The sequence below is a fragment of the Carcharodon carcharias genome, chromosome 13 (assembly GCF_017639515.1).
Source record: "Carcharodon carcharias isolate sCarCar2 chromosome 13, sCarCar2.pri, whole genome shotgun sequence".
In the NCBI taxonomy this organism is placed as follows: domain Eukaryota; kingdom Metazoa; phylum Chordata; class Chondrichthyes; order Lamniformes; family Lamnidae; genus Carcharodon; species Carcharodon carcharias.
This window is the reverse complement of record NC_054479.1, coordinates 29039138-29059915: the sequence shown is the minus strand read 5'-3', so window position 1 is coordinate 29059915 and position 20778 is coordinate 29039138. Positions and strand designations below refer to the sequence as shown.

Here is a 20778-nt window from a genome sequence, read left to right as displayed (position 1 = left end):
CGAGAGAAAGCTAGCTAGAAATATAAAGACAGTAAGAGTTTCTATAGATATTTAAAGTAAAGAGTTAATAAAGTGAGCATTGGTCCTATAGAAAGTGAGTCTGGAGAATTAATAATGGAAAATAAGGAGATATCAGATGAATAGAACAGGTATTTTGCATTGGTCTCCAATATAGAGGATGCAAGTAACATCCAAAGAACAGCTGTATATCAGGAAATGGAGGGGAGGGAGGAAGATCTCAAGAAAATTACAATCACCAGGGAAATGCTACTAAGTAAATTGTTGGAGCTGTGGGCTGACAAGTGCCCGGGTCCTGATGGACCTCATCCTAGGGTCTTGAAAGAAGTGGCTAGTGAAATAGTTGATGTGTTGGTTTTAATTTTCCAAAATTCCTCAGATTTGTTGAAGTTCCCTTAGATTGAAAAATAGCAAATGTAACTCCTTTAGTTAAAAAGGGAGGGAGACAGAAAGCAGGAAACTACGGGTCAGTTAGCTTAACATCTGTCATAGGGAATATGTAAGAAGCTATTATTAAAGATGTTATAGCAGGGGACTTAGATAAACTGAAGGTAATCAGGCAGAGTCAGCATGTTTTTCTGAGAAGGACATCATGTTTAACCAATTTATCGTAGTTCTTTGAAGGAGTTACATGTGCTGTTGTTGAAGGGGAACGGGTGGATGTACTGTACTTAGATTCCCAGAAGACATTTGTTAAAGTGTCATATCAAAGGTTATTGCGGAAAATAAAAACTCATGGTTAGGGGGTAACATATCGGCATGGATAGAAGATTTGCTGGCTAACAGGAAACAGAGCTGGCATATATGGGTTGCTTTCTGTTTGGGAAAAATATGGGAAGCTACAAAGGGATATGGATAGGTTAAGTGAGTGGTCAAAAACCTGGCAAATGGAATATAATGTGGGAAAATATGAAATTGTCTATTTTGGCAGGAAGAATAAAAGAGGCATATCATCTAAAAGGTGAGAGATTGCAGAGTGATCTTGGTGTCCTAGTGCATGAATTGCAAAAGGTTAGTATGCAGGTACAGCAGGTAATTAGGAAAGCTAATAGAATGTTAACATTTATTGTGAGGGGAATTGAATACAAAAATAGAAGTTATGCTTCGGTTATACAGGGTATTGGTGAGACCACATCTGGAATACTGTGTACAGTTTTGGTCTCCTTATTTAAGGAAGGATGTCAATGCATTGGAAGAAGTTCAGAGAAGGTATATCATACTAATACCCGGAATGAACGGGTTGACTTGTGAGCAAAGGTTAGGCAGGCTAGGCTTGTATCTGCTGGAGTGAGAGATGACTTGATTGAAACCTATAAGATCCTGAGAGTTGAGAGTCTTTGGAACTCTCTCAAAAAGCTGTGGGACCAGAATCTTTGAATATTTTTAATGCAGAACCAGATAGATTCTTGATTAACAAAGGGGTGAAAGGTTATCTGGGATAGGTTGGAATGTGGAATTGAGGTTAGAATCAGATCAGCCCTGTTCTTATTGAATGGTGGTGCAGGCTCGTGGGGCCAGGTGGTCTACTCCTGCTCCTAATTTGTAAGATCGCACGCTTCATGGCAGATTTTGTGGCCCAGATATTCATGGAGTCAGGCCAACTCTGGAGGCCTTTGAAAATGGTGGGCTTGACCCGATTCCAGCCCCTGTTTCCAGTTTCAGCAGTTTTCGCCAGCACAGGATAAGGGACCTTGCACACCCAACATTGCTGGTTCTATTGCAGGAGTAGGTATCTTGTATCTTTTTCCACCCGCCCCCAACCCCAAACAAGGTATAGGTATCTCATACTCTCCACACCCCAGCAATTTTCATGGAGTCCAACCAGCTTCTTGAGGACTCGTTGTTCTCGGCCCCTCAAAGGAGTTATGAGCATAATCTAGATTTGGGAGCCTTTTGAAAGGTAAGTGTAAAAACTCTTTTTTTATGCCCACTCACCCAGAATGCAGGATGTACAGAACCAATGAGCAATATAATAACAATGACAAATTTTGAAATGCTAATGAAATATAGTACGCATTTAGAAATCTGTTTTGAAAACAACGCTGCTCTTAAAATCTTTTAAGTGTCAATCAGACTCTGCGATTCATAGGTTCAATAAACAAAACTTTACCCCACTTTACACCTCTTAATCTTGTCCAAATAAACATATGGACATTGGGGAAAAAAAATCAAGGGGGAAAAAAAACTTATCATAACCTCCTAAAGATGTCAATCAATCAAACCCAGAACTCTACTTCAACCTGTGTAAATAGGCCCTGCTGAGCTGGTTTTGTTTTTCAGGCTTGCAACTCAGCCAAGTGTTCATAACGAGCAATCTGGCACTTGTTCACCATAAACCAGTGACCAGAAATCTGTTTCTCCAAATTTCCCATTCCTGATTGTTATCAAAGTAAACAAGTGTCAACATCAAGCGAGAATGGTAGTAGGCTCATCTGTGATATACTTAATGGTCAAATTGCATCAGTATTCACTGTTGAGGCTCTCAGATGTGAAGTTAAATATCTTGGGCAAGGTACTTGTGTGCAACCAGCATGAAACAGCTTCTTCAGGAGAAAATAAGGGGAATTTTAAAAAAAGTGCTACTGCAGTCCTCATGGGTTTGACATCCGGTATTTCAACAAAGTAATTTTGGTGCCTTAGAGTGTTGCTATTTTGAATAACTCGATTTGTATTGCTTGATTAGGAGGATGTGATCTACAAAGCTTGGATCCACAGTGGTTCCGGCAGAAGATTTCAATCGTCAGTCAGGAACCTATGTTGTTTGCAATGTCAATTAAAAATAATATCACATATGGAAGAGAGGCTAACATGGAGGAGGTAAGCTCTTACAAATTTTTCTGCAGCTCAATTGAACAGTAAGGATTTCTACAGTTTGAAATTTGCAGCAAAACGTTCATAAGATTGAGTATCTAAATCGTGGAAACTCTTGGCAAATCCTATGTGACTGTTTTGTATTTCTGAGATAGAGACTTTTACAATAGGAACAACAAAGACTTGTATTTGTATAGCACCTTTCACAGCCTCAGGACATCCCGAAGCACATGACAGCCCCGAGTTGTGTATGATTGGCTGTTAGTAATATTTATTTATGGGTACATTTAACTCAAGGTCATTAAATTTCGTTGTCTCAGACTTTGAACTTTCTAGATGTTGGCAGCTATTCTGAATCAAAGTGATGACCTGGAGGGAGAGGTGAATGAGTCTCCAAATCAGAAGAGGGCTTTGAAGCTGAATTTTCAATTTTGATTGTCGTTGTAACTGGAAAAATCTGCAGCAATAGGATTTCATTTATACCGATCATAATTTTTCAGCTTAAAAACAAGAATTGGAGGCGAAGTGTTGACATTGACATGAATTCCATTTTATGCTAGGGCAATCACAAAGTGTCAATGACAACCACTGTGATTTCTCCAAGACACAGACTGTTCAACTGCATTGGTGAGTTTACTAAGGAAAGAAAAGAATAGTAAAAATTAAACCAGTATATTAACAGAATATTGGCTAAAATAATTTGCGGGTTTTCCAGTTTTTAAACAAAGAAGGAAACACTACAGAAGGTGATATTTTTTACACTAGATGAGAGAAAACTTTGTGATAGTTAAGATTTTGAGGGCATCAGCAAGTTGAACCCTGAAATGTTGCTTACCATGAACCCAAGGATGGGTAAGGCGATGAAACTCGAAAATGAAGAGGTGAATGGACAGAACAGATATAACTTCGCACAGACAGTAGTGAATGTTTGGAATAGACAGCTGAGGGTGGTATTTGATCTGATAACATCAGTAATTTTAAGGAGTTGAACAAGCATTTGGTGAGAAAATCAATTTGGTGCTGCAGCTAGTGAAATGTGAGTACTGGTTTTGAACTCTTAAAACACACCAGATGGGTCATAATGGTCCATTTTTGGTCGGGTAAATTCCTTTTTGTTTCCAACTTTTCTGTAAGGGCATGAAATTTTAAAAAAAAATTAAGGTGGATAGCCCACTTGGATTATATACTGGTAAATATATTTTAATGTAGCACTCAGCTTCATGTTAAAGCAATGGCTGTGCCTAGTTCACCACTTTATTTTGCCTAATTCTGAAGTACGAAGGTGGAGTACGAACATACAAATTAGGAGCAGGAGTAGGCCGCTCGGACCCTCAAGCCTACTCCGCCATTCAATAAGTTCATGGTTGATCTGATTTAACCTCATATTCCTGCCTACCCCCAATAACCTTCCACTCCCTTGCTTATCAAGAATCTATCTACCTCTGCCTTAAAGATATTCAAGGACTCTGCCTCAACCACCTTTTGAGGAAGAGAATTCCAAAATCTCTCAACCCTTAGAGAGAAAATATTTTTCCTCATCCCTGTCTTAAATGGCCGATCCTTTATTTTGAAACAGTGACCCTGAGTTCTAAGAAGCTCCCACAAGAGGAAATATCCTTTCCACATTCATCCTGTCAAATCCCCTCAGGATCTTATGTTTCAGAGCTCTGTAACCATTTAGATAATGTGCCTCTTTTTTTATTCATACTGCCAAAATCACAACCTTACATTTTCCTATATTATACTCCATTTGCCAGATCTTTACCCACTCACTTAACCTATATATATATATATCCTTTTGTAGCCTCCTTATGTCCTCTTCGCAACTTACTTTCCTATTTACCTTTTAGTCATCAGCAAAGTTTAGCAACCACACCTTCAGTCTCTTCATCCAAATCATTTATATGAATTGTGAAGAGTTGAGGTCCTAGCCCAGATCCCTGTGCACACCACTGATCACATCCTGCCAACCAGAAAATCATTTTTGCCTACTGTCTATTTCCTGTTAGCCAGCAGAAGTGTTTTGACACTTGTTAACAGTTAAGAACACACACACACACACACACACACACACACACACACACACACACGCTCGCGCACACACACACACACACACACACACACAGTGCTATCTGCTTCTGGACGCCAGCTTCCTGTGTGAAAAAACAGAAAGTTCCTTTATTCCTTTAGCACACCGTACTATCAGGTTTTTTGTAACAATTCTTTTTAACTAAAATGTCCTTTTACAAAAAAACATAAATGTTAAACACAAACGTGACATCTCCTCCCCCTTTAGCAAGGAACAAATCGGTCAGGCGGTTTGCAGATTCGCTTTGGTCTGTTTGTTGGCTTAGAATTGGAAGGTTCTGATGTTCCACTTGTTTCTGTTCAGGTTCAACAGTTGCAGCTACAGGTTTGTCAGTTGAATGAAGTTGGGTTTCACCAACTGGAGATGTTTCCCAGAAATTTTCCATTGTGACTGGAGATCCCTGAAAATTTGGTTCCTTGGATTTGGCTTCTCTAATCTGGTCAGTGTGTCTCTTCCAGATTCTGCAGGAAGATTCATCATCATAGATCAGTGGTCCTTGACACTTGATGATTCTTCCCAAGAGCCGCTTTGGGTGTTCCACAGTAATTTCGGACCCAAACAGACTGATTCAGATTAAACTCATGAGCTGGTTTACTTGTGTCATGTGACCTTTTCTGATCAAGTTGCCTTGAACCAATCTTTCCCTTCAAATCCGGACACAGCAAATCCATTCTGGTATGCAGTCATCTTCCAAACATCAGCTCAGCAGGACATATGCCTGTTGTTGAATGTGGAGTGTTACAATACATCAGAAAGTCCTTCAGCTTCAACTTCCAATTTGTTTGTGTCCTCCCCTTCATTATGGCCATTTTGAATGTCTGCACAAAGCGTTCAGCTTCACCATTGAGGATGGGTGGTAAGGTGAGATGAGAATCTGCCCAATCCCATTGTTTTTCAGGAATGTTTGAAATTCACAAGATGTGTGCCATGGTCAGACACAATCTGCTCCAGCAGTCTAAAAGTAGTGAACGCATTCTGGAGAGTATCAGTGGTTTTTGCTGAAGTAGTCGAGTTCGTGGGAGTAACATGAGGCCACTTTGTGCAGGCGTCCACCACAATTGGGAACATATGTCTGAGAAGTGGTCAGGCAAAATCCACATGAGGCCTCTGCCATGGGTGGTCAGGCCAAGCCCATGAATGTAATGGGTGCAGGAGAAGAGTTCATTTCTTGGTATGGAAGGCAATCACTGACCATTCCTTCGATGTCTTTATCCAGGTGTGGCCACCATATATGTAGACAAGCTAATGCTTTCATTTTGATGATTCCCATGTCACTGAGGTGAAGTTCTTTTAACACTTGTGTTTGGAATTTTGGAGGAATAATAACTCTGATTCCCCATAACAACTGTCTTGCAGAGTCAGCTCCAACCTACGCATTTAGTAAGGTTTAAGCTCAGTAGTCACTCCCTGAGATACACACCAACCCTTCTGTGCGTACAAGTAAATTTTGGAAAGCATGGCATCCCTCTCTGTTTCAAGTCGAATTTGATCTGCTTTAACAGGTATCGTGACTATCTGGTTCATATTGAAAGCAGTGATTTCACTTCGGGTTGTAGAACTGTGGTGTAACGGAAGTCTGGAAAGCGCATCCACATTTCCATGATTCTCAGCAAAGGGAAATGCAATTTTGTACTGTAAGCAGATAAGATCAGTGACCCCCTTTATGGGCATGCAGCGGTAAGTGTCGGGGTTTGTGACTTCGGGGCTAAGCAACAGGTCAAAGGCTTGCGGTCTGTAATTAATGTGAATTTATGCCCATACAAATATTGGTGCAACTTCTTGACTCCATATATTAGACCAAGAGCTTCTTTCTCAATTTGGGCATAGTTTTGTTCTGCCTTGGACAATGTGTGTGAGGTATATGCAATGGGCCTTTCACTGCCATCAGGAAAGGTGTGGGAGATGACAGTTCGAATGCCATATCCAGATACATCACAAGCCAGGGTGAGAGGCAACTTTTCATTGAAATGTGCCAGGACTTTAGCAGAAGTGAACTCTTGCTCGAGTTCCTTGAAATTTTCCTGACAGGCTTGTGACACAATCCCATTTTGCATTCTTCTTCAGATCATTCAGTGGTGCTGCCTTGGTAGCCAAACTGGAAATGAACTTTCCGTAATAATTCACAAGTCCCAAAAACGGAGGAAGCCCCTTAACGTTTTTGGGCTATGGTGCATTCAACACTGCCTCCGCCTTTCTGGATGAGGTTGAGGCCAGTTTCGTTGATCACATGTTCCAGGTACTCCACTGAGGGCTTCACAAATGAGCATTTGGATTTCTTACAGTGGATCCGTATTTTTCCAGGCTACACAGGACCCTGCCAGTGTTCTCTAACTGAATTGGGAGGTTTTTTTCTGGTGATGAGAATGTCGTCTTGGAAGCAGATTACACAGGGAGACCCGCAGTATTTTGTCGATGCCCTGCTGGAATAAGGCTGGTGATGACAAAATTCCAAATGGTAGTCATTTGTATTGATATAGCCCGCTGTGTGTGCTGGTGGTAGTATACTTCCTGGAATTTTCACTCTGCTCCATTTGCCAAAATGCCTGTGAAAGGTCAAGCTTTGTGAATTCACCCCCTTTCAGAGGAGTGAACAGGTCCTCAATTTTCAATAGCAGGTATTAATGCACTTCCAGGAAAGGATTAATGGTGATTTTATAGTTACCACATATTCTGACAGACCTGTCATCCTTCACAACTGGGACTATTGGAGCTGCCCACTCTGCATAATCAACTTTCTCAATCATCTGAAAGTTTTCAAGTCGTTCTAGTTCCTGCTCGATTTTCTGTCGCATTGAATAGGAAACTGAATGTGGTTTGAAAACCCTTGGAGGAGCTTCAGCCTTCACAGCAAGTTTGGCTTCAATGTCTTTAATAACTCCCAAGACCTTGTTTGAAGACATCAGTATGCTTGTTTAACAAAGACTGCAACATGGGGTTGCAGTGCACTTTATTTATTTTATTCCAGTCCTGCCAAATTTCTTTTAGCCATTTTCAGCCCATAAGTGATGGATGATCCCCTTTCACAATAATAAGTGTCAACGTTGCTATTTGATCTCCATATTAAGCTTGAACGGACACTTTTCCAAGTATATTCACAGGCTCACCAGGTGCTAAACTGGAGGAGGCTTTTCTCCAATGGACATTTCTTAAATATTGTCTCCTATGTCTTTCCTGAAGCAATAGAAACAGGTGCTCCAGTGTCAACCTCCATATCAGCTTTACTGTGATCAGACTTTGATCTACATGCACTGTGTATGTGTCCTTTTTTCCATAGTAATGTCTATTAGAAAATAGAGATAGCTTAAGTAGCTTATACTTGTATTTGTGGGTGTTAGGAATGAGTTTTAGTTTTAAAGTTTAAATTTGATTTGTATATCTGTATCTGTGTGTTAAGAAAGGACAAATGGAGTTTTAGTTTCACTTTAAAAGGCTGCTTGCATTTCTAATGAGACGTTTACGACCCCTATAAAGTGAAAGTAAATACATGAGTAGGAAGAACAGTGCTGTTGCCTAGCAATAGGGGGCCAAATAGGCAGGTCCCCCCCCCCACCCCCCCCACACACACACACACACACACACACACAAGAAGAAAGACAGCAGTTTGTTTTGGAAACTGTTTGAGTTCGGTTGGTTTGAAGGCAGCTATGATCTTGAAGCAGCTTAACATGGGACAGTTAGCAAGTCCCAAGCTAAGAAAAACCCCAGAAGTCCTGAGGAGTGGAAGAAGAGAATGTCCAAAGGACACCTTTTAGTTAAAGGAAGGACAGGAACCTGGGAAAAGATCCGGTTAAGAGTAAGGGCCAGAGAGAAAGGCTTCAAGCTTCAGATTTAAAGTGAGAACAGCTTGCAAGAAGCAGGAAGGTTCAAAAAGACAACTGAAGGTCTGTTGTTCTTTGTTATGGGCATGTGAAGCAGCTGTGTACTGTTAAAACTGAGTTGGTGAGAGAGAGAGAATGCATGGAAGACAGCTTGAGTGCAGGTGGTGACCCAGGAAAGAGGAACATCAGAAGGAAAGTTTATATAATCCTGGAGGTGAACCCTTGTGGAAGGTGTCTGAGAGAAAACGTCAGTTTGGGAGAAGATTCCAAGTCGAGGTTCTGGAAAGTGGAGTTTTGAATCCCTCGTGTGAAGGACGGAATTCATTGAGACTGGTTGGTTCACGGTGTGACAAGCATCTGGAGGGAGTTGAGGAGAGATCCATAGCATCCGTTTGATGTGGCATATGTCACTTGATTTCAGGATGTGGTGTGTCTGACCACAGGTTCATATGGACTGGGTATTTACTGTGAACATTAGAGCATAAGATAGCTTTTGTAACTTGTGTTATCCTTACATATCTTTATACATCTGTAAAGGTATAGTTGTGGGTGAAGGAGTATTGTAATATAGTTCATCTTTTCTTGTTGAATAAATGTTTTATTCTTTTGTTAACAGTTTATCAGCTGACCCCAATGCCTCTGTTCAGTAGCTACTCTCCATATATCTAAACAAACAAAAATAAAAGTTAGGGTTAGGGTATCAAGCTGGGTTCCACTCTGGGATCAGGCTTGTTCAGGGGTAACTTCAGCTGGGATCATAATAGGGACAATCAGTGGTTTTCCACTTACTGGCTTCTGCATTATGCCCTATTCCATTAAAGCGGTGACATGTTTGAAAGCGAGTGTACCCTGACTTTATTATTTTAACTTCAGCATTGTTAGAATGCGCTTTCAAATCTCCAGATTGTTTCTCTGCCATTTTTATGCTTTGCTCAATCTCGAACGCTTTCTTCAGTATCAATTCTTGCTCAGCTAACAATCTACACTGAATCCTTTCATTTCTTAGTCCACAAACCAAGCGATCATGCAATGCTTCTTCCAAGTGACCTTTAAAGTCACAATGTTCTGCTAATTTTCTCAACTCCGCCAGGAACTGGGAAACTGACTCACTCTCATGCTCTTCTCTTCAGTGAAACTTGAATCTCTCAGCAATAGTTGCTGATCTGGGATCAAAGTGCTTTTTCAACACGTCCACAAGCTCTTGAAAGCTTTTATCTGCTGTCTTGTCAGGAGCAATGAGATTTCTCAGTAAAGTGAAATTTTTCATTCCAATGACTGTAAGAAATACTGAGGCCTGCTTTTCCTCTTCAGTCTCATTCATAATGAAAAACTGTTCCATTTGCTCGACATCAACTATAAAATCCATAGTAACTGGATCAAAAGCCTCCAAAGCCCCTAATAATGATGATCCCACTCTCATGGCCATTTGAAGTGCTTGTCACTTCTTAACAATGAAGAATACACATGAACACGCGGGCGCACACAGCTATCTGCTTCTGAACCCCAGCTTCCTGTGTGGAAAAAAACAAACGTGCAATACATCCATGACTTAGCTACACCCTACTGTCAGTAATTTTTCTTTTTAACTAAAGTGTCCTTTTACAAAAAAGCATAAATGTTAAACACAAACATCACACTACCAGTCTTCTATCCATGCCAATATGTTACCCCCTACACCATGAGCTTTTTTACCACAGTAACCTTTTGATGAGGTACTATATCAAACGTCTTCTGAAAATCCAAGTATAGTGTATCCAACGGTACCCCTTTATCCACAGCACGTTACTTCTTCAAAGAATAAATTGGTTAAACATGATTTTCTTTCACAAAGCCATGTTGATTTTGCCTGATTACCTTGAATTTATCTAAGTGCCCTGCCATAACATCTTTAATAATAATTTCTAACATTTTCCCTATGACACATGTTAAGCTAACTGGCCTTAGTTTCCTGCTTTCTGTCTTCCTTTTTTGTATAAAGGTGTTGCATTAGCTATTTTCCAATCTAATGGAACCTTTCCCGAATCTACTGAATTTGGAGTGATTGTTCCTGTAGAGTTCCTAACAGGTGCCCTTTGGCGATCGAACTTAGTCCAGGAGGTCAGTCTGGCCTGGATTAATGTTGTACAGCACTTCCCTGAATTTACCATTCCAGGGGCTGAATTTTGCTGTCGGTGAGCAGGAGGTGGGGCCTGCTCGCTGATGCACAAAATGACACGGGATGATGCTGGAGCGGGGGAACCCCTGGCATCATCCTGCCCCATTTAAATCTTCAGGAAGGCAGGGGCACAGCCAAATCAGCTGTGCGCCCGCTGACCTGTCAATGGCCAATTGAGGCCATTGACAGGATAGTTAAAACAATTAAAGGACCTGCCCATCCAACCTTGGTGGGCAGGCCAGGGACCCCAGCGGGCTTCTGAAAAAACATGAAACCTCATCCACCAACGGGAAGAGGTTTCATGCAGGGTTTAAAAAACTTTAATAAAGTTTTAGTGAAACTTATTGACATGTCCCATCTTGTGTGACATTGTCACATGAAGGGGACATGTTAAGGATTTTTTAAATTTTTCTATTAATATTTGAACAACTTTCAGTGATCTCCCTGAGGCAGCACTTAGCCTCAGGGAGATGTGCGCTCTTTCGTGCGCATGCGCGAAAGAGCGCGCACTCGCATTTAATGAATCCCCCCCCCCCCACAGGAAGCGCATAGCACTTCCCGCTGGGTGGGCCTTAATTGGCCCGCCCACTTAAAATGGCAGCGGGGCCCTCTTCTCTGGCGGGGATCGACTCCCCGCCCACCAGAGATTGGGTCGAGCCCGCCTGCCCAGTAGGCAGAAAATTCTGCCCTAGGTCTGGCTATAACCGGGTTAGTTGTGAATTCAGCAAGCATGTGCTTTGCCAATACTGCAGGAGTCCCGGTATGTGTACTTTAAGATTATAAAGAATTAATCAGATAGATTTATTGACCCTACTTCCTGAATTTAAAAAAAAAACTAGGTGAATCGTAACTTTTGTTCATATAACACACACATTCCCTGGGCCCCCCACACATTAGTACAGATGGCAGAACACAAGGATAGACTTAAAGTTTTTTTTTTACAGATCATGGAAAAACAATCAAAGGAATATACAGTTAACTGTCCTTTAGCTGGTCTCAATGTGGTGATTCCATGTTGCCGCCGTTTTGTTCAGTTGTCTTCCTGGGTATAGCTGTACGGAGCTGATTCCCACGTTTCATCCCCAATAGATCTTGTTTTACAGTAGATGCCTGTTCTCTGGATTGTTAATCTGCAACATCCATGCTTAATACTTACTAAAGAAAGAGAGCTGGCTCTTGCAGCCTTTCTGCATATCCTTCTGATCTCTGCTCTGACTTGGTAAAAACAGTTCTCAAAAAGCTTTGCTGGCTGTATATCCCAGAGGAATTCAGTTAACATGTTTGCTGTAGTCAGTGTTGTAGAACAGGTAATTATATTTTTTGATGTCTCATCTCAAACACTTGAAGAACAACAGTGTAAAAGTTAGCTGAAGATGGGGCCATTCACACTCCCTGGAGTGGGGGTGGGCAGTTTGAGAGTCTGTTCTTTTTCATCCCACTTGGGGGTGGAATGCAAGTATATTCGGCTAGCTAGCAGCCTTTCCATTCTCTTAATGGGATTACAGTTTTTAAAAATCCAGCCAGAAAAAAGGGCATTAGAACAAGCTAGCTTGTTAATGACCCAATCCTGTGCAATTTCTCATTGCCCACTGCATTTTTCAGATATAGGATGTGGAAAAGTTTGGGAGTGTTTTATGAGAGCTATGACAAAGCGGCGCAAAGGCGGAAGAAAAGGCCTGCCACTGAGACCGTAACTGAATGTAGCAGCAGATTCTGCTGGTGAAGTGGCAGCCTTTGTATGTTTTTTTTAAACTCCTTTTTTTAAACATTTTGAAACCTACCGTAAGAAGTGAAGAAAGATTGAGAGAGCAGGGGAGCCTTTAAACTTGCTGCAGTGACTCACTTCCTGTTAACGGCATAACCCCACAGCCACATGACATCCTAGCCCAGACTCCTGATTGGGCGCTGAGCCCCTCTTCACACTGCTAATTGGCTGCCTTCTCGCCGGACGGCCACTGATTGGCCATTCGAGCTGAGACGGCAGGGGTGAGAGTAAGCGGAGCCCAGCTCATCAGTCAGAAGACAAGGCTGAAGCACTTGCTGTGATCTTTAGCCAGAAGTGCCCAATAGATGATCCATCTCAGCCTCCTGAAGTCCCCAGCATCACAGATGCCAGCCTTAAACCAATTCGATTCACTCCAAGTGATAACAAGAAATGACTAAAGGCACTGGGCCCTGACAACATTCCAACAATATTGCTGAAGGCTTGTACTCCAGAACTAGCTGTGCTGTTAGCCAAGCTGTACCAGTACAGCTACAACACTGGCATCTGCATCTACCAGGCAATATGGAGAATTGCCCAAGTATGCCCAGTCCACAAAAAGCAGGACAAATCCAACCTGGCCAATTACTGCCCCATCAGCCTACTCTCGATCATCAGCAAAGTGACGGAAGGGGTCGTAGCAAAAGTGGAGTCAATGGCAATCGGGGAATCTCTCCACTAGTTGGAGTCAAACCTAGCACAAAGGAAGATGGTTCTGATGGCTGGAGGTCAATTATTTCAGTCGCAGGACATCACTGCATGAATTCCTCAGGGTAGTGTCCTAGGCCCAACCATCTTCAGCTGCTTCATCAATGACCTTCCCTCCATCATAAAAAGCAGGGATGTTCACTGACTATTGCACAATGTTCAGCGCTATTTGTGACTCCTCAGATACTAAAGCAGTCTACATCCGAATGCAGCAAGACCTAGACAATATTCAGGCTTGGGCTGATAAGTGCCAAGTCACATTTGTGCCACACAAGTACCAGGCAATGACTATATCCAACTGGAGAGAATCCATCATCTTCCCTTGACATTCAATGGCATTACATTGCTGAATTCCCCACTATCAACATCCTGGGTGTTACCATTGACCAGAAACTGAACTGGAACAACCTTATAAATAATGTGGCTACAAGAGCAGGTCAGAGGCTAGGAATTCTGTGGCGAGTAACTCACCACCTGACTCCCCAAAGCCTGTCCACCATCTACAAGGCACAAGTCAGAAATGTGATGGAATTCTCTCCACTTGCCTGGATAAGTGCAGCTCCAACAGCACTGAAGAAGCCCAACACCATCTAGCACAAAATAGCCCGTTTGATTGGCATGCATCCACCACCTTCAACATCCACTCCACCCCCAATGCACAGTGGCAGCAGTATGTATCATCTACAAAGTGCACTGCAGCAATTTGCCAAAGCTCCTTCAACAGCACTTTCCAGACCAGCGACCTCTGCCAACTGGAAGGACAAGGGCAGCAGATGCATGGAAACACCAACACCGGCAACTTCTCCTCCAGTTCACACACCATCCTGACTCCGAACTATATCGACGTTCCTTCACTGTCGCTTGGACAAAATCCTGGAACTCCCTTTCTAACAACACTATCGGTGGACCTTCACCGCAGTGGTTCAAGAGGCATCTCAACACCACCTTCTTGTGGGCATTTAGGGATGGGCAATAAATGCTGGCCTAGCCAGTGATGCCCACATCCCGTGAATTTTTTTTAAAAATTACTTTCTGTTCTGTACCCTTACTCTGCCAAAAAATGTAAAATCCAAGCCCCGTGTTTTGGAGATGGAGTTTGATCACAGCAAGTCAGCAATGATGCTAAATCTGTGTTTCAAGCCAATTGATTAAGAAAAGTGTCCAAAGCATGAGAACATTTTAGATTTATATTTTTTGATTAGTCCAGTAGTGGCTTGATTTAACATTACAAAACTGAATTGTTTTACAGTTGTGTAAGGTTTTGTAAGTTTATTTGCTGTCCATATTGTATATAGTAATTTCTTGTTTATTTTTAGTGCTAAATAGTTAGGGTTTAATTCTAACGTCAAGTTCCATATTTTTTCCCTGTTGGCATGTTGTGATTTTTGTGGAATAATGATTTTAGTTCACAGTTTTGGAGCTTTTCAGAGCCAGTACTTAGCGGGTAGATTTTCTGAGTCGTTTCCTGTGATAAACACGTATCACTGTAACACGGGCCATGAGCCCACAATTTTCTGGTGTTTACTTACTGAAAGTGAGAAAATATTATTTTTTAAATCTATCCTGATTTGTGCTTTGGGGTGCACAACATTCTGATTTGAACATATAATGCTCTTCCTTCATTACATGGGCCAAAATCCTGGAACTCCCTATTTAATAGCAACACTGTGGGAATACCTTCACAATACAGTCTACAGCGGTTCAAGTTGAAGGCTCACTACTAGCTTCTCCAAGGAAACTGGCAATAAATACCAGTTTTACCAAAAACTCCCATACCCATGAGAATTAACTAAATTTTTTAATGAAAATATTTAAATGTTTAATTTATTTTATTATTAAATTCTATTTTGTGGCTATGAATTGTTTATGAATGCTTTTAAGCTGTTATTGGAAGAATGGATGAAAGATGTGATTGTTATCTAAGTTAATATCATGGTTCACAGTGTTGAGGAATTTTCTTTGTGATACTTGTATCATTCCAGCAAGATGAAAGAATGTGAAGGTTTTTAGTAATCAATTGCTCATTGATTCGGATGAAGGAATGATCTGACAAGCACTGACATGGCCTGTACTGAGTCGTGATGAAACACCACTGAAATGCACAAATTATAAAGATCGTAGTGACCTTCTGTTAAGTTATCTAAGATTTTTCTTCAAGTTTTACTTTATTATAGATCTCTAATCATAGTTACAGAGGAACCTGTTCAGAGTTTCTTATAATGCCTGTTCCTTCTAGGGATCAAACAGCGATAGTGTATTGAGTAAAATATTTCGATTTTAAAAAGTTCTGAAAACTAATGCCATGGGTTAATGCACTATCCTAACAATGTGAAGATTTACTTCAAATATAGCTGACACATTTTTGAGATAAACTATTCCATTTGTGCCATTACCAGCATTTGGGCAGTATCTGCTCAGCCCACTTGAACAAAGTGCAACCTGCATTGTTGGAAAACTATTGTTAGAACTGAATATGGTTCAAAATGCATTTATATAATGGTAATGAATGAGCCTGAAATCTGCCAAGATCAGTCTTGTTCCTCCTGTGTGTATCTTGTAAATGTTTTCCTGTAACAATTTAAGATTCTGTAATCTTTGCTAACGTTCCCATGTCATCTTTGAAATTGGTTACTAATTAGATAAAGTATATGCTACCATTTATGAAATTATTTTTTTCTAATTCCTTTCTGCTTGGACAATTGTTTCCAGACACTGATTTTAAAATAACCTGATTAGAATCGGCAGATTTTAAAACGTAAAGAAAACTCTTTACATGTGTTTAATCCTAAATGTCAATTTGACATCTGGAAAGAATGATACTGTGCGCCTTTAAACTTGAGCTAATAATATGGACAGATAGTTAACCAAAACTGATTAATTCTGACTTTTTTAAACCAAGATTTTTTTTCTGGTGATGTAAATGTTATAGACCTTGTACTCCTGCTAAATGTATTGGCTCCTCTTATCTGGTTTAAATGGTGCACGTACATGTTTTCGCGCTCCTGACTCACTCCAAACAAAAATCTTCATATTCTAACTAAATTTTGTAACTTGCCCTTCCCGCTCCATCAAAAGCTTAAACAAAAGCCTTACCAATGTGTTTGTCTTGTTTGTTTGTTGGGCAAGAATAATATGTCACCTCCAACTAAGTCCAAAAAAAATGTTGTCAAATTTTAATCAAATCTCTTACATTTTCATCATAAGCTTTATTTCACTTTTACAGTTGTGGCTCTGGTAGAATGTATGACATTTCCAGTGATATTGGGCAGAATATTACAGGGTGGGGGAGAGGGCCCCCGAAGAAAAGTCGGCGTGGAGCCGACTTGCTGGATGCCAGCCCACCCCATAGCCATAACACACTCTGGGCAGGCTAACTAGGCAGTCAGTGGGACTTCTGCCCACCACTGGGGAGGAAGTCCCACCCTTGGGAACTGCTGGCCAATTGGATTAGCCAGCAGTTCTAGCAATCCTGGTAGCACCAAGAGCGCATTAGTGGGTGCTGTCGGGATTGTAAGCAAGCCCAAGAAGAAGGCCCGTGGATCCCGGAGCCATGTAAGTCTGGGGTATTGGGGAGGGTTTGGGCCGTTTGGAGAGGGAGATAGGGGTGGGATGTTTTATGAAACAGGTGGGTAGGAAGAAAGGGGGGTACTATTTTAGAGAGACCACCCCCGATGTGCATAAGGCACCTCCACACACTCCCCACCCGAAGATAGCAGCCTCCCCCCTTGCTTAAAAATACATTCTTGTTAACAATATCAATTGACCCTTGATTATTCATTTAAATACGGCAGGTGGGCAGCCAATTTCAGTGCCCATCCCCCTGGACTCTGCGAATGATCTTGGGGGTGGGCGGGAAGGTGGTAAAGCTAGCACCCTTACTTTGTGCCCACCCCCCTGGACTCTGTGAGGGAACTTGGGGGTGGGTGGGAAGGTGATAAGGCTAGCAGCCTTACTTAGTGCCCCCAACTCCACCCCCCCTCCAACCACCGAAAGCACACCCGGCAGAGGCATGTAAAGTTCAGCCTATTGTCTGTCTTCCTCTCGTTTGGCGAAGCTGCATTTTTTTTTCAGACACACAACATGTTGATACAATTATGTTGAAATAAATCGGCTCTATGTGGCATCATGATGATGAAGATGAAATGCAGCTCATCTGGCAGACTTTGCCCCCTCCCCAAAAAAAACTTTCCCCAGTAGCAGAAATACACGTGAATGAAAAGTATATGGTGTCTGTTTTAAAGCTGGATTCTCTTATAAGAAATCGGTGGAATTGCACTTCAGAGCAATGGGACTTTTTCCATATTCATTCTCAGGATGCGGCTGTTGCTGGCAAAGCTGGAATTTGATGCCCATCCCTTGTTACCCTTAAGGTGGTGATGGATCATCTTGAATCGCTGCAGTCTGTGTGGTGAAGGTATTCCCATAATGCTGTTAGGTAGGGCGTTGTATGCACACTTTCCAATATACTGAGTTCAATAATCTGGCCATCAGGTGGCATTGAGCAACTATAAATTGTTCTGACACATGGTAAATGAGATTCAAGGCTGTGTGTCCTACTGGCTGCAGAGCAATGTTGGTAGAAATCCATCACTTGTCTGGTCGGCTAGTGAGGGAATGCATAGTGCGAGGAAAAGGGGAAAAAATCCTTTTTCTTAAGATAAAAGTGTGGTAGGAAAATTGGGTTACTGCTTAACTCTGCAATTTGCCATTCTCATGACATTTAGCTTACGCTTTCAGTGAGTCATGACCTTTTCTATCAACACCTTTTTGCAGTTGGATATTTTTGTGGGCATTAGTCATGTTTTCAATTATATGCTTGTCAGGATTATATACTTAAGAATATTAGGTGTGAAGTATGCTGCAATACAGAAATTAAGATATATTTACAATGAGACTGTTTAAAGTGTGCTTACTGAGCTTAGCTTTAATTTCAATAGCTAGTGTCTAGTAAATCGGGGCAATCAATTAACTGTTCATATGTATTGGATAAAACATAATTTGCAAAACTACATTTTAGAAAATCTGCAAGTTTTTTTTTAAGAATTGGGCATTTAATTGAAATCAGCTGCATAAACTCAAGCTGTTATAAATGCAAGCAGTAGCTGTTTTAAATTAAAGTACATGCAGATAAGTAGAAATAAAATCTCTTTGGGTAATGGGTAAACCAAGTGTAGATCGCAGCAAGACCCTTTAGTGAGACCACAAAAGCTTGATTACTTTTTATATAGGCAGATTTAAAACATAGTGCACAGAACAATCACTCATCTTCATTGAAGTGCCTCACTAACTTTTGTATGCTCACTAATGCCATCGTGCATAAGTAAATTATAGTGTTAGTAATAACCCTCATCTTTTTCAACCTCTCGCTTGGAAGCTGTGGCTTTGCATGTCTTTAATTTTTAGTCATTCACCATGTTTTTGTGCCTCCTCTGAATTACTTCCTATAGTACTGAAAGTGAACTTGCATTTTAAGGACAAACAGATCACACATTTGAAATGTGGACTCAGATGCAGTTGATTTTTCTTTTACGTGCATTGAAAGGTAAAAGGTATATTGGTATAGTATATTTTGTACCTGAATAGCTGTTCCTAATGTACTAGAAATCCTGAGGGAAAGATTAGCAATTTATGTGTCATTTAAATTTTATACTAAAAGATTTAGAGCCAAAAACACACACCCTCTGCCATTGTGCAAAGCTGCTGCCTGTTGGTGTTACTAGCAGTGCAGGTTTTTATCTGTAGATTAAATGTTCACCGTAGAAGCAGGTTTAAGCAGGTGCCATTTAAAAATATATTTTCAACACTGATAATTTATTTAAGTAAGGAAACAACATATTGTACTGGGCAGATTTCTGATGGAATGACTGGCCACACTGTTCTGAGCATTGCAATAAAATGATGTAAATTGAGAAAAGGAGGCAAATCATAAGAGGCTCCTATCAGCAACAGAGATTAAGAAATGCTGATTAGGAAAGAGAGACTAGAGAGATTTAAAGACCACACAAAGTATTCTGCAAAAATATGGCTTTCAAAGATGCTTAATAGAACAGTGACTCAGTGGAAACCGTATTTGTAAGTTCTCTATAGCTTAGACTGAAATTTGCACAGCTGTTGTTCCAATACTTACTGCTTAATGATGCGTCTGCTCACTATTTCTATATTATTTCTTTTTCTCTTCCATTCTATATCTGGCTCTAAATTTTGAATGTAAATGGGTGTGAATGCTGCTCAACATTAAGGTACTGTCAATAGCTGTATTATTAGTATGGATTCTGTGACTGTCCAGTTTCCCCTATATGCAGCTGTAGTTTTGCCAGACAATGCACCTTGTGTTTCACAGAATGACTTTCTAATAACTTAAGGACCTTATTACAGAGATTGTCCCTCGATGTAGCCTGTCGTAATTCTGTAAAGCTTCAGTGTCACCTGCCTGTCAACAAATTGGCAGGATATGAGGGACAGACTGGTTGCTGGTACACTGAAGCTCATAAACGTGTTGCCTCCCTATCTTTCTTTTTCAAAGCAGTTATTTGTCATCTGCCAGCACTTTACTCTGTTGTGTGATCAAACAATGCAATACAGTTGGATTCATTGAGTATTTTACATTTAAAATCCAATTCTTAAATGTAATTTCTCTCTTAGTTTCACATGATTAGTGATGGAAACAATTACAGAAGTGTGCATGTTAATGTAGTATCATTGTATTTTATAACGTGCAATGTGAGGTGAGCTGAAAATTTTCATTTGGATGCATTGATATAGCAGGTGATGGGCCATTGCTCTATGCAACATCATCGGAATTTCCTCAGCATTGCCGTAAGTTTCATAGAAACTAGGAGCATGAGTAGGTCCTTCGGCCCTTCAAGCCTGCTCCACCATTCAATATGATCATGGCTGATACTCTATCTTAACGCCATATTCCCGCTTTCTCTCCATATCCTTTGATGCCCCTAATATCCAAAAATGTATCCATTTCTTTCTGGAATATACTCAGTGACCTGGCCTCCATAGCCTTATGTGGTAGAGAATTCCACAGATTGGCCACCCTCTGAATGAAGAAATCTCTCCTCAGCTCAGCCCTAAATGGCCTGCCCCATATCCTGAGACTGTGGCCCCTGGTTCTAGACTCCGCAATCAGGGGAAACACCCTCCCTGCATCCAGTCTGTCTAGCTCTGTTAGAATTTTATACTTTTCAGTCAGATCCCCTCTCATTCTTCTAAACTCCAAAGAATATGGGCCCAGTCGAACCAATCTCCCCTCATACAACAGTCCTGCCATCCCCGGTATCAGTCTAGTGAACCTCTATGGCAAGTATATCCTTTCTTAGTTAGGGAGACCAAAACTGCACACATTGCTCCAGGTGTGGTCTCACCAAGGCCCTGTATAACTGCAGTAACACATCCCTACTTCTGAACT

The 20778-nt window shown here is 41.1% G+C and overlaps 1 protein-coding gene across 1 annotated transcript in view; it reads left to right on the top strand.

Annotated features, from left to right (window-relative positions):
- Nucleotides 1–20778, top strand: part of LOC121286224 (ABC transporter B family member 1-like) — a 196929-nt gene that overhangs the window by 104734 nt on the left and 71417 nt on the right. Inside the window, exon 16 of the mRNA XM_041203246.1 lies at nucleotides 2702–2835. Within this exon, the coding sequence (XP_041059180.1) occupies nucleotides 2702–2835 (134 nt within the window). The remainder of the gene's footprint in view (nucleotides 1–2701; nucleotides 2836–20778) is intronic.